At 38.9% G+C, this 14,514-nt stretch overlaps 1 protein-coding gene across 1 annotated transcript in view; it reads left to right on the top strand.

The window, feature by feature from the left end:
- The window catches only part of LOC136862082 (aminopeptidase N), a 266,710-nt gene that overhangs the window by 157,715 nt on the left and 94,481 nt on the right, over positions 1-14,514 (top strand). Inside the window, exon 9 of the mRNA XM_067138861.2 lies at positions 14,152-14,420. Within this exon, the coding sequence (XP_066994962.2) occupies positions 14,152-14,420 (269 nt within the window). The remainder of the gene's footprint in view (positions 1-14,151; positions 14,421-14,514) is intronic.

Here is a 14,514-nt window from a genome sequence, read left to right as displayed (position 1 = left end):
ACTCTCACTCCCGCTCCCACACTCACACCACTAAGCTACACGGGCCAACACACTCACACCACTAAGCCACATTGGCCGCCTAAGGACCCTCGCACACACACTCAGACCCACTCTTCACTTTCCCTCTCACTCCTACTCTCGCTCCCGCACTCGCACACACTCACTCACACATTCACTAAGCCACGCGGGCGGCCTAGGGTGAAACCCTGTACCACTGGGAGCCTTGGCCGCCTCAACGGACCGTGATCAGTGGCTGGATCATAGGCACGCTCCCAGTAACAGGCAAGCCACACCTTCATCGCATAAACTCGAACGCCAATTGAGAGGTGGACCTATCTATACCAGTGTGCGGTTTATATACTTTTGTCACCGAGAGAATCAAACCTGATGTAAACAAAGAAAAATATGTATCCGTATGTATCCAACCGCGGTCTAAACGCTTATTGGAGAATCGCTGGGCTATTCCCGGACACATGGCAGGAACCACGTGGGCAGTCTTGAAACTGTCGTTACTTCGCTTGATTGCGGCGATTACATCAGGATTAGCTCTACACAGACTGTTGTCGGATACCACTGACGTCAATATGTAGTTGACAGGCAATTGTGATGCGGATTACGGCACAAATTACACTCACTGTCCGCGAAAAATAAACAACTATGAATGATAAATGGCATCTCGATATTTAACACATCAGAAAAGAAAGGTAGATTTGAATTTATGGCCGAAACGTGAATACGTAATAAATCAATCATAACAGCGCATATAAGTAAAACTTCACACATTTAATATTCTAATAAAATAAAAATCTAGCGAGGAACTTATAGCATAGAAAAGGCAATATTAAAACAATAAAATGTACAGTACTTTACCTAATCAGAATATGATAAAGGACGAGCGTCTTCCAAGTCGCCACTTCTTCGATTTCCCAGGTGTTCTCACCAATCCGTGGTGCAGTCGTTCGCTGCGCGCGGTACTAATACTCCACTCCGAACACAAGTGAACTCGGATGTCAGCTTCGCAAATCCTTTAAAGCTAAAGTCGGGTATTTCTTACAAAATTTATGAAACACATTCAATGCAATTGCCTTCTCGCCACTTTTCAAAGGTTTGCTTTTGCGATGGTTAACGAACTCAACTCGGTGATCCACATTGCACAAGAACAAGTAATGTCTCACTTATGCACTGTATCTGCTTGCTTGCCATGCTCACAGCTTAACAAAATGGCGGGTCAAGCATTAGCGCATGCGTCCCTGGTGCTCTTCAATTTGAAATGCTTGTTTATAATAAATAACATTGAATACAAATAGTTTTTTGTAAATTTCTCTGACTTAAATTATTTGAGGAATTATATTTCGGACATTTTGCATCTAGGATCACATTAACCATGATGTGGCTAACGGACTAGTTTCATGTGTCCGCGTAGGTGTCCCGCGGCAGCACTAACCAATAAACGTTAACTCAAGCACGTGCTTATGTTTACATCACGACTGGTTCTCTGGGTGAAATCTGTATAGCTGCTATTCGAGCTGCAAAGAAACAGGGTGAACCTTTTCATGTGCACGAATTGTGCAATGAAGATTTCTCTGATGTGAAAAACATTGCTTCTTTCTATTGTCGGTCTTCTTAATCTGACCGCGGTGAAACTGACAGATGTGAAACTTGTCAACGTTATGAGTGATTCTCCATATTCTATATTTGCGAAGAAGTCCTGCAGCGAGGATTTTCAAGAAGCGAGTGTAATTAAGGAAAGGAAGATATTTGCAGACTTTCTACTAAAACCAGCATTTCTTTGCAAACCAGGCCTAGATCCTAAGAAGAAAGAAGACCTTTAAGATTTACTGGAAAAGAATTTCATTCCAAAGGATTAAACACACTTTTATATGTCTTTATAATTTGAGTGATACTACAAAAGCACTGATATCATCTTCATTTCACTTTTGATGACCCTCAGCAGATGCCTATTTTTCGTTGTATTGCATTATACTATTTCAGTATGTTAGGAGACATGGACGCATGTGACATAACTATCTCCAATATGATTCCAATTTCTGTCAAGAATGTCACATTTTGATTTATGTCGTACTTTAAGCTTAATGTTTGTAGCAACAGTGACATTAGTGCGCATCAAGTCTACTCTGAGGCTGATGTTGTCTTTCTTGATAAATCTGATACACTCATAATTATTGCAATCGTTTACTTTGCCACATATTCAAACATGATGTTTGTAAATATATTTGTCTTGAAATGGCAGCCATTTAAATCTTTCAAATGCTCCTCCTGAAAACTAATAGTTTTTGAGTTATGACGTTGTTGTATTTAATGAGCGATATTATTCTCATCAGCTTATCCGCTGGCATTATTTGTTCCATCAGCTTATCCGCTGGCATTGAAATTCCTCCTTCTCCTCTCTTATTTCCATTGAGAAGTCTTTATTATAATGCTCTATATTTCCCTTAGCTTATGCGCTGGAATATATATTAAATCAATTTATCTGGACCTCTTCCACATTCAATAAACCTCGTCACTCAACATCGCACCTTTATGTAGAATGAATGACTCCTTTTTATAAAATTTACTGTCTCCCAATTGGTTTTCCCGCATATTTTCTTAAAATAATACACATGACATAATTTTACTAGACATTCTCTTCTACGGCCCATCCGGTGGGATCAGGAATCAACTATCCACTCGAACCATTGCGTATTATCTAAAGCATCTGAATATTCATCATGATTATCGTTTTGAAATATGTAATAGTTGTATGATCATGACTGTTACCGGCGATACAAATTATTATAACCAACAGTTGCCTGTCTACATCACTTAAATGATCTCCTTAAAACACATAAACAAAAACCACAAAATGTTCCTAATTTACTCATTAATATTGCTATTGTCTTCCACGACGCTACTCGCCTGGTTTAACTTTCTACATCAAATTAATCATTGAATTCAAAATCAAACGTTATTCATCTCTACAATCACGACAAATAAACACTTACGGCACATTATTTAGACTTAAATATAATATATATTAACTTCTAAATCAGTGTTGCAAATATGAATTAATATGATTTCTATAACTGTGCGTGAATAGAGAAAGTTTAATATGCAAGGATATTGACTGCGCTCCTAACTACGACAATAAACAAAGCACTGATTAATCATTAGTACTGACAACTCGCGTAATGATAATATACATTTATTGTAAACTACATCTTAGATTTATATTATGACTTACTCGTTTAGATGCAATCTTGTTCACGCCATGGTCCATCGGTGTCCGTCCTGATGCTTAGAACATATTGTTCTCAATAATGCCATTTCAATAATCTTGCCGTATTCACACATGGCCGTTATTAAATTGATTCTACATACTTACACATATCTTGAAGCCTTAAATCTAACACACATCCTACAACATACAACATTAACACACTTATATTTCTTAACTGGTTTGTTTTTACACTTCGCGCTGCTACAGTTTCCAGTGTGGTTAACGCGAATGTGTTCCTTCTGCGCTACATATTATGGGTCATTTTCCTTCTCCTAACTTTCGAGCAAAACCTGCGATTCTGAGTTTCCCCATTTTAATTTGCTTCGGCTGCAAGGTCGCCTCGTAAAGTCTGTTGGGTCCGGTCGTTAGCCTGAGTTCTAGGAATCCCTACCTGCTGGCTCAATTACATTCCATTGACCACGTCAAAAACACTTTGTACCATTGTTTTCTTGACATTCCTCGGCTCGTCTCCTTTTCCAAATTAATGAAATGTATATTAATTACCGGTTGGTTAACATTGAACATGTGTCCCGTCTGCCTGTGAAAAGTTTATGATTTGAGATTATGTAATAACAGAATACTGAAAAACGATTTGAAGTGTCCATTTCTCTTATAAAACCTCTATTTTATCATAACACTGTTACTTGAAATCTTCCCTTTTATTCTTAATGTCATTGGTGTAAAATCGACAGTGCCGTCGGCGTCGTCCTGTGGCTATGACCCACGAATATTTCCTAAGTATAATACAACTTATTCACATGGTGTAGAGCGATCACAATTCACGTCTCGAAGTACGACTGATTTGACAGGAGCTGATCTTCTCTTACTTCGCCTCGAGTTCTGGTGGTAGGATCCCACTACAACATTTGGGGACTTCAGCTACTCTGATCATCACTTTTCCATGCCAAAAGTCGTATCATTTCACTCTCTGTCTTGCGTAACTCATAAAATCACTGCGTTTCGTTTGAAATGGCTTGACTCGGAAATCGATCGTCTGATTTTTAATGACTTTGATGGCTGGGGTAGTGATATTTTTCTTCGCGGACTTGTTGACGTAGTCAAGATATGGCGGTAGCCTCTAACGTGTGCTTTGCTACAACGCACTATCTCATTATTAATTTCCTGTTACATAGGCCTAATTAACATTGTCACTTGCTCCTAAATTTTCATATTTTTACCTAGTGTTCTGATTACACAAAATCTTTAACTTATGTCACATTTCACAGATCAACTGAATATTTCTGCCCGTTAGTTTTAAAATAGGTAAAATGGCGAATTTTCATTGGCTGAAAGGTGTTCGACTTCTGTCTGGACGATTCCAAGGCAGAGTAAGGGGAGTTGGCTAGGTTATTCGTATCTTCTTTCTCTCTCTAATCTGTTTCTTTGTCTACTGTTCTGTGGAATGTCCCTACGTTTGTTCGTTGTTCCCAAACTTTCTCGAACATGAGCACCGGAAGTGGCAGGCTTTCTTTCCAAAGATAATACCTTTATGATGAAAACAAACCGCCACCTTTGGCGACTCGAGTGTCTTAGCACGCTGCTCTGAAGGTCTTTGAAAATATTGCGCTGTGCTGGAACTGAAATCTGCTGTACTGGCAAAATATCACATTCACTATTTATTGAAAACAAATATTGTATTTCAATCAGACTCGATCAGATGGGTGCAATAATATAGGTATCGGTAATACAAGTCAAGGAGCCATTTTAAGTCCATGGTGTAGGAAGCTATTTTCTGTCCCAGACACGAGGACCCATATTCAGTTAGTCCGTGATATCCGGAAGAGTTTTTCTGTGTGTATGTGTGTGATGCCCAGCCAAATCTACCCCACTAGGAGATTTGAAATATTTAACATAGGCGTATTCTTAGATAGGGGCTGCCCGGCCGAAGCGGTAAAGGCGTGCTCGGTTCGCCCAGAAGGACGTGGATTCGAATCCTCGTCAGAAAGTCGCAAAAATTTAAGAAACAAGTTTTCCACTTCCTGAGGTGCATATGGCCCTGAGGTTCACTCAGCCTACACCAGAAATGAGTACCAGGTTAATTCCTCGGGGTAAAGGCGGCCGGGCTTAGAGCTAACCACTCTACCCCATCACGTGCCGCGGTTATTATTGTGGAAGCCTTTGCCTTCCACTCCTCCAGGGGCCTTCATGGCTTGTACGGAGGTGTCTTTGTCTTTCTATTCTTAGATGAATCTTTATACAGTAATAAAGACCTGCTTCAGTTAATTATTTTCATTACTTTTTATAATATTTATTTATTTATTTATTTATTTATTTATTTATTTATTTATTTATTTATTTATTTATTTATTTATTTATTTATTTATTTATTTATTTATTTATTTCCCCGATATTTATTTCATACAGTTACAATTTGAGGGAATACGAGGTTTTGCTATACCAGCAATAAATCGTGAACCATGCTTTCTTTCAACTAACTCAATATTACATTTTATTTAGAGGAAACTTATTAAGTCCACGTGGTGGGCATGATCCTTAAAGCGTCAATTTTATATGGTCTATCTACGTTGTTAGCTGGTTCGAGTCCCGTTTGTCGAAAAATTTCACCATCAGAATGTTGGTCGGCAGGGTAGAAGGGGTGGTTGTATACAATTTCTAATCACTAGATTACGTGCCAAAAGTCTGAATTAAATTCCAAACCTCTCCTCATTGCTCATATGGAATGAGGGCATATGATGCTGTTGATTGGTGGCGACCGAGCAAGTGGCCGTGCGGTTAGGGTAGCGCAGCTGTGAGCTTGCATTCGGCAGATAGTGGGTTCGAACCCCACTGTCGGCAGCCCTGAAGATGGTTTTCCGTGGTTTCCCATTTTCACACCAGGCAAATGCTGGGGCTGTCCTTAATGAACGCCACGGCCGCTACCTTCCCAATCTCCCATCCTTCCGTCGCCGAAAATCTTCGATGTGTTAGTGCGACATTAAACAAATAGCAAAAAAAAAAAAAATGTTAGCGATTCGTCCATCGGATGGGAACAGAAAACCTTGCTGCTATTCTACAGAGTAGGCTATGTGTCAGCATCGGGCCTGAACCTCTCCATTCCTACTATCATATCAAGTCACTGATTGCATCTCATTAACTCCTCTGAAGAGGTTGACGTCAGGAAGGGCATACGGTCGTAGATACGAAGATTCATCTCACTTCACACCTGACCCCGTAGGGAAACGGGACAAGGGTTGGACATACATGCATTTAGAGGAAATATATAGTGGATAACATAAATAATAATATTAAACAATGAATAGTGATACATATATATCAGTCTAGGTACCATCTTAATTCCATAGTATAGGAAGCCATTTTCGTTCAGTCCGTGATATCCAGAAGTTATTATGAGCATGCGTGCGATGCGCAGCCAAATCTACGTCACGCAGACATCTGAAATGTTTGACCAAAATATGGCTTCCGATTGAGATAGCTAAAATTATAATTCAGGAAACCCAATCGTCAAAAATTACCAGTGTTTCGCCCAGAGTGCGGCATGGGCTCATCAGTTGGATACCGCACCTTTTCCATGACACTGGCCGGCTAGCACGCCGGTAGCGACACCACTGCAAGCCATAAATGTGATAAGTACAATGCAGTGCCGACGTACTAGGGGAGAATTGCATCTCCACTTGCTAGCCAGGGAGGGCAGTATAGCAAGTGGAGATGCAATTTCCTGAATTTTAATTTTATCTGAAATGTTTGTCATACGGGGGCACAGCATTTCACTTGATCACACATGGCTGTGTCAAAGAGCGATTCTCACTCCAAGAAATTATGCTGCCAACGTCATCAACAAGCAACATTTACAAGAACTACCCGGTGTTCTATAAATTTGCAAATATATCGATACAACAATACAGATGAAACTGTCAACTACACGACAGAGCTTCTGAAGAACTTGGCGTCACCTGGAGTACCTTACAATATCTTGGAGTGGACGACTGTGGTACCGATTATTCTTCTTACAATAGGTATATAAATCCTCCTTCCTTTTGCAACGGAACACTGCTCTCAGTCAAGAAAATGATGCCGAATATTATTGAAGCCATCATCATGACTAGAAAGGACGTGGGCTAAGTAGTACTCATTCCTCGGATTCAAATCATCCCTTCGGATATACAGTTTCAATTTAGACGTCTTCAGTTCCACGTTTGACTTTCGCTATATGCATCAATATGGTACGTAGGAGTCGATCTTCGGAAACGGTGCTTCTCCCATTGTCAACTGTACGTGGGTTGTTCAAGAGTTGGAAAGGCAAACACTCTATATACCTCAGCTCCAAATGGAAGGATACTCAACATACACTAGTTTATCCAGAAGCTCTATAAGGAAAAATTAGTTTTTTTGAATAATATGGCATTTTATTTTTTAAATATTATTTGTGCCATACCCCTACCCGGAATCTTAAGCAGTAAAAGTAACAATATTATAATAAAAATAATATATTTAATGCAATTTATGTAAAAGCTGTGTGTGTTAATAAATATAATGTCTTATATTTCGGTTTCAAAGAAATTGTTTAAAAGCATCTAACGGTTGAATTAATAAACGTGGGCGAAGCCGCGGGTACATGCCAATGTTAAATAAAATCAATTGAGAAGATAGACAAATCTAATTATATAAGCTCAGATGGAAGATCTCGTCTTCGTTCCCTGGGGAGAGATCTTTACAACTTTTCCCGACCAGGTTGCTGGCTCAAAACTCCCTATGAAACCCGTCGCAGTTCTGTACTCAAAATTTGTGCAGGTGGAAGTTTTGTATGCTTTTCAGCTACTCTCTTCAAGTTATTCACGACTAATTACGCCTGCACTCTTTCCTGTTTGGGAGAATGATCGTGATCAGTCTCCTTCAGCATAGAGATTTCTTTTCTCAGACAGACTGAGTCCTTACAGTCCAATTTCAGTAAGTAGTATCAATATTCTTTTGCACTTTTAGAATCACGTCAGTAGTTGATGAAACCATTACAGAATAATTTTCTTACTCCTTGAGGAAATGTTATAACTTGTGGATGTTGAGCCATTCTGAAGCAAAACTACTATTACAGCAATACAGATAATTACAATTACGAATTACAAATTACAACTAAACTTATTTGGGACTATTAAATTGGGAAATAAGATCATTAGTAAAAGTTTCCGTTGGAAATACTGTTTTGGGAATAATTTCTTGGAAAAAGTATCCGACAATAACATTCTACGTCAGTGGTTCCCAACCTGGAGGCGATCGCCCCCAAGTGGGCGATTTGGGTTATCAGGAGGGCAATAAATAAGTAGGGGCGATTTGGGGGCGATGAGTATTCAAAGGGGAGGAAATTAAAATAGTACTGTACAGTAGAAATTGCCGGGTAGCACGAGTCACTGGTTATTCTCAGCCGGCCAGTTTACTGCACTCACCCCTCTCCACAGTCCCCACCTGTTGTTGCTCAATGCGGCCAACTGGTGACTCAACCCCCTCTCCCTCCTGTCATCACAACACACTTGCCATTGATCTACATTCGTCTTCAGTCTTAACTAGCCTTTGTGTGCCTCACCACCAGTTTTTGTGCATGTCTTTTCTGTTTTTATGCGTTTGTTTTGAAGTGTAGAAGTTCATGTACAATAGATTAAAAAAGAAGAAGTGTCGTCAATACTCAGCTGAGTATTTAAAATTCGGTTTTATCACGTTACCGCAAAATGTGCACTTTCCACATTGTCCTTTGTGCGATAAAACGTTTACTAGTAATGAAGCCATGAAGTCTCCGCGAATGAAAGATCATTTATCAAGAGTACTCAGTGATAAAGTGAGTAAATAAGTTAGTTATTTTCAACCTCTCAAAGCTAAAGCTCATAAACGGCCCAATGTAAGTGAATTATTTAAAAAACGAGCGACCGGTGTTGACAAAGGTCGTCTTGCTTCTTACGAGGTGTCTTTATTAATCGCTAAATGTGGTAAACCTCACACAATTGGCGAAACTCTTGTTTTACTAGCTACTAAAAAATAAGAGTGGTTGAAATCATGCTAGGCGAGGGCCTTAATTCAATCGGTTCCTTTGAGAAACAATACTGGTTCCAGGAGAATTGACGAAATGGCCACGGACGTTGAATCCAAACTTGCCAATTCGTTGAAGAAAGTAAGTTTGCATTGCAGATTGAGCAATCAACTGTGATTGATAACAAAGCAATTATATTTAATTATCTTACGTGAGGTGTATCAATGAACAAAAGGAAATTACCGAGGAAATGTTGTTTGCTAGAACTTTGGTCACTGATACGAAGGGATCGTCGATTTTTGACGTGGTGCAGGATTGTTGTGAGGAAAAAGAGATTCCCCTTACAAACGTGAGAGCCTGCGCAACAGACAGTGCTACTGCCATGTCAAGTCGCCATGCTTGGTTTCTAGCCCACCTTAAGAAAGAAGTGCCAGAGGTCATCACTATTCACTGTATGATTCATCGTCGACAATTATCTGCGAAAAAATTGAGTGATGTCCTGCATGAAACCCTACAACTGATTATTACTGGTGTCAACAACATCAAAGCTAATTCCCACAATGACCGTCTGTTCCGACAACTTTGCCGTGAAAATGACGAGGAATTCGAACGCTTGCTTCTACAGTATATACGGCCGTGAGGTGGCTTTCCAAAGGAAACTGCTTGCGCCGATTCTTTTAATTATTTGACACGGTTACTGAGTTTCTCGACACATCTGATCCTGTTTTAAGTGAGAATTTGAAGCAACGCAAGTTGGAACTTGCGTACTTTACAGATATTTTGGAAAAAATGAACGAAGTCAGTATAAAGTTTCAAGGAAACAAAATGAACCTTATCAAGGCCAAATGAATTATTTCAAAATTCATCGCCAAGTTTGATATTCACGAGGTAAATATTGGCCGTAAAGTGCTGATTCAGTTTCTGACCCCTAGAAGGTGTTCATTGTCAGACAACGAGACTCCTGAACTCCGAGAAGACAAAATCCTAATTTTTACTGATCACCTTGACCAGTTAAAACTGACATGGAATCAAAATTTGAAGATTTGATCAAGTTACACATTCCCGATTGGATTCTAGATCCATTCTCGTTTGAAGCTTGGATAAGCTTAATAACTCTTTTCAGACGAAGTTTCTAGATCTGAAGTAGGCCTATGACTGTGAGGCGAAAATCATTTTCAAGCAGAGCGGTTACGAGTTAGCCTGGGTGAAGCTCATGGAAACTTACACACAGCTGTGGGGATAATATAAACCACTTCTCATCTCGTTCCCGTCAACATTCTTAGTTGAGAAAGGATTTAGTTCTGTTGTCCAGCTCCTCACAAAACAAAGAAATAAGTCGGACATTTGCCTCAAAGGAGACTTGCACCTGAACTTGACGAACATAAAGCCGGATATGCAATCTATAACTGATATCAACCAAACACAAGTCAGCCATTGAAAAGGTAAAAGTAAAACAATAACAATGATTTCAAAATTTCATTTACCTTTTCAAATTTAACCATCAACTTTCTCAATTTTTCCAGATTCCAATTTAAAAATGAAAACATGTATCCCTGTTCTTTAAATGTACGTCAATGAAATAGTTAATTATTTCACTTCATTGTTCTTAAAAATCTGTAAAAAGAAATGTACATTTTTATTTTTCTATTTTCTTTAAGAGTGACCATGTAAAACTGCTTTGGTTGTTTTTATATATGTAGAACAATTGTTTAAAATTATAAAATTGCTTTATTATTTACACTTTACTTCAAATTAAAATTAAGCATACAATGAGAATGAAAAGGGGGCGAAAGGGGAGACGGGCCACAAAAGGTTGGGAACCACTGTTCTACGTCAAAATGTACACAAGTATGTTTCATAACGTTCCCTGCCAACCAGCACAAATAAATTATTTCGCGTAGTATATATTTGTTTATATAAACATGCAGAAATAACGTGGTTATTTATTTATTTATTTATTTATTTATTTATCTATTTATTTATTTATTAGATATAGCCTATGGAGGGCCATTTTACGCTAATAATATAATTACATTTAAAGAAATAAAATAAGATAACTGGTATAAACAACAATATTAAGTGTCAACAGTAAATTAATAGCAATGGCAATGTAACAAGAATGGCAACGATAAGTGGCAAGGGTCCGTCACAGAGTTAGCAAGGAAAAAGGTAAAAATGGAAACCCGAAGGAGACTTCAAAAAAATCTTTTAATTTTGTGCTTGAAGGATGCAAAGGGTGTGAATATGCCAATATCGGGTAGTGAGCTACCGAGAGTTGGGAGACGGTGGAAGATAGAGCGTTGTTGTAAGTAGGGTTGGGCATTAATTCCCTGTTTCGGCACACTGTGCCGGTGCACAGTTATGTTCCGCTGTTCCAGAACACCGAGTGTCAATTGTTCCGAAACATTCTCGATTGAGACGGAGACACTGGCTCGCTGTCCCTTCAGAAGCGCCACTATGTACTGCCCTTCGCCTACTAGCTGAACTGTGCAGTGGGCACACGGGACTGTAACTGCGCAGTGTAGAGAGAACTTCGAGAGGCAATATTACATCCTCCGCGCCAGCGGGAATGTGCCTCTACGGAACGTGCTGTGTGGTGTGTGCCTGTGTGTAGTTATTTATTTATTTATTTATTTATTTATTTATTTATTTATTTATTTATTTATTTATTTATTTATTTATTTATTTATTTATTTATTTATTTATTTATTTATTTATTTATTTATTTATTTATTTATTAGATATAGCCTCTGTAGGGCCATTTTACGCAGCATAAAGCTGCACGGAACGTGAACAAACAGTCGGAGCACTGGAATTCCCGTCCAATAATCACATTTAAAGGCTGCTTTTAGGTTAAGATTTTCCGGTCAATATGAAATACACATAACACAGTTACAATGGCAGTACAGATGTTTAAAAGTAACTAATTCAAGAATATTTTCACCAGTTGAATGCATTGGCCTGTATTATGAGTAATTAGGGCCAGGATAAAACTTCACGGCACGTGAGAAAGCAGTCGGAACTCTGAATGAAATACTCACCCAATAAATCATGTCTAAATTTTCTTTTTAGGATAAGAATGTTTTCATTCATTCTGAAATACACCTGTCACGATTACACTGGCAGTACAGGTGTTTACAAAAGTCACAATGTTATTTTCACCAATTAAAAGTATACTCGCACAGTTGAAGAAACATTCGTCAGTGCTCTATTCACGCACACAATATACAAGCGGAACACGAAAATAAAAACTGTGGGATGTTTAAGTTTCAAATGTCTTGTCATTGTGCCGGTTGAAGGTCCCTTTGCAGACAAAATAAACATAAATTGCATTTCACTCTGTCCGGTTTTCTTCTAGTAAAAAAGTCCTGAACAGGACTCCGATGCGACATTATGCAAAGTTTAGTATTACGTACGGTTTCATTACTTTCGTGCACTTCGAATTCCTTCCCTCTCAACTTCCTTTTACCTTCTTTAATATCTCGAAAATTTCCCTCAACACCTTTTCGGGGATTGACGTTAAAAATTAATTTGGACTTTAAGGAAATTTTTAAGCCCTAGAAAAATATAGACCATCGCTTTGGAATTAGAAATATAACTGGATGAAAACATTGTTGTACTTTCATGCTCTTATGCTCTCTGCACTTCGAATTCTTTCCCTCTCAACTTCCATTTACTTTCTTCAATATCTCGAAAATTTCCCTCAACACTTTCTCGGGGATTGACGTTAAAAATTAATTTCAACTTTAAGGAAACTTTCAAGCCCAAGAAAAGTATAGGCCATTGCTTTGGAATTAAAAATATAACTGGATGAAAACATTGTTGTACTTTCGTGCTGTTATGCTCTCTGCACTTCGAATTCCTTCCCTCTCAACTTCCATTTACTTTAATATCTCGAAAATTTCCCTCAACACTTTCTCGGAGATTGACGTTAAAAATTAATTCGGACTTTAAGGAAACTTTTAAACCCAAGAAAAATATAGGTCATCGCTTTGGAATTAAAAATATAACTGTATGAAAACATTGTTGTACTTCAGTGCTTTTGTGCTCTTTGCACTTCGAATTCCTTCCCTCTCAACTTCCATTTACTTTCTTCAATATCTCGAAAATTACCCTCAACACTTTCTCGGGGATTGACGTTAAAAATTAATTTGGACTTTAAGGAAACTTTCAAGTCCAAGAAAAATATAGGTCATTGCTTTGGAATTAAAATATAACTGGATGAAAACATTGTTGTACTTTAGTGCTGTTGTGCTCTCTGCACTTCGAACTCCTTCCCTCTCAACTTCCATTTACCTTCTTTAATATCTCGAAAATTTCCCTCAACACTTTCTCGGGGATTGACGTTAAAAATTAATTAGGACTTTAAGGAAACTTTTAAGCCCAAGAAAAATATAGGTCATCGCTTTGGAATTAAAGATATAACTGGATGAAAAAATGTTTACACTCCAGCACAGGGCGGCACACAGCCGGTATCGATAGTCAGACACAGCCAAGGCCAACGAATCTATCTAGTGCGGTCTTCACACAGTACGTTCGGTACAGGCACATTCCTGCTGACGCGGAGCATGTCATGTTGCCTCTCGAAGTTCTCTCTACGACGCAGTTACAGTCCTGTGTCCCGTGTCCCGACACTTTGTATCGAAACACTCCGCCTCAAGCTCCTAATGTTGCGGAACAACTGAATGTTCCGGTCTGCCCAACCCTACTTGTAAGGTTAGGCGCGGACGGGACACATGATGAAAATGCCGCTTGGGTGTTTGGCGGGAAGAAAAGTGTATAGGGAATTATGTTGCATTTGGTATAGCCATTTATTATTTTATGAACGTAACATAGATGGGAGAACTGTAAACGGATTACCCAAGTATAACTTTCAGTTTCTCTTGGTTTCCTATGTTCACAGGATACTATCTTCTCCGCATGCTGAACCACACCCTTGGAGAGCCCACATTCCGGGGAGCCATGGCCCGCTACGTGTCCTCACACCAGTACAAAAGTGTGAAGGAAGATGACTTGTGGTCCGTGCTGTCCGAACAGGCATCTGGTGATGGTATTGTCTTGCCTAAAGGCATGGACATCAAAGGTATAATGAGTGCGTGGAGTAGCCAGCCCGGTTATCCAGTCGTCACAGTCCACAGAAACTACACTGACAATACAGCTACAGTCATGCAGGTAAATATACATCTACCCAATGAAAGACAAAATCTAAAATTTTGTCAAAATTTCTTACCTGTTTTTATTTTAGTTATAACTTATTTTATATAAT

Source organism: Anabrus simplex, chromosome 1 (genome assembly GCF_040414725.1).
Source record: "Anabrus simplex isolate iqAnaSimp1 chromosome 1, ASM4041472v1, whole genome shotgun sequence".
In the NCBI taxonomy this organism is placed as follows: Eukaryota; Metazoa; Arthropoda; class Insecta; order Orthoptera; family Tettigoniidae; genus Anabrus; species Anabrus simplex.
The sequence above is the reverse complement of the archived record's forward strand: the minus strand, read 5'-3'. Positions and strand labels throughout refer to the sequence as shown.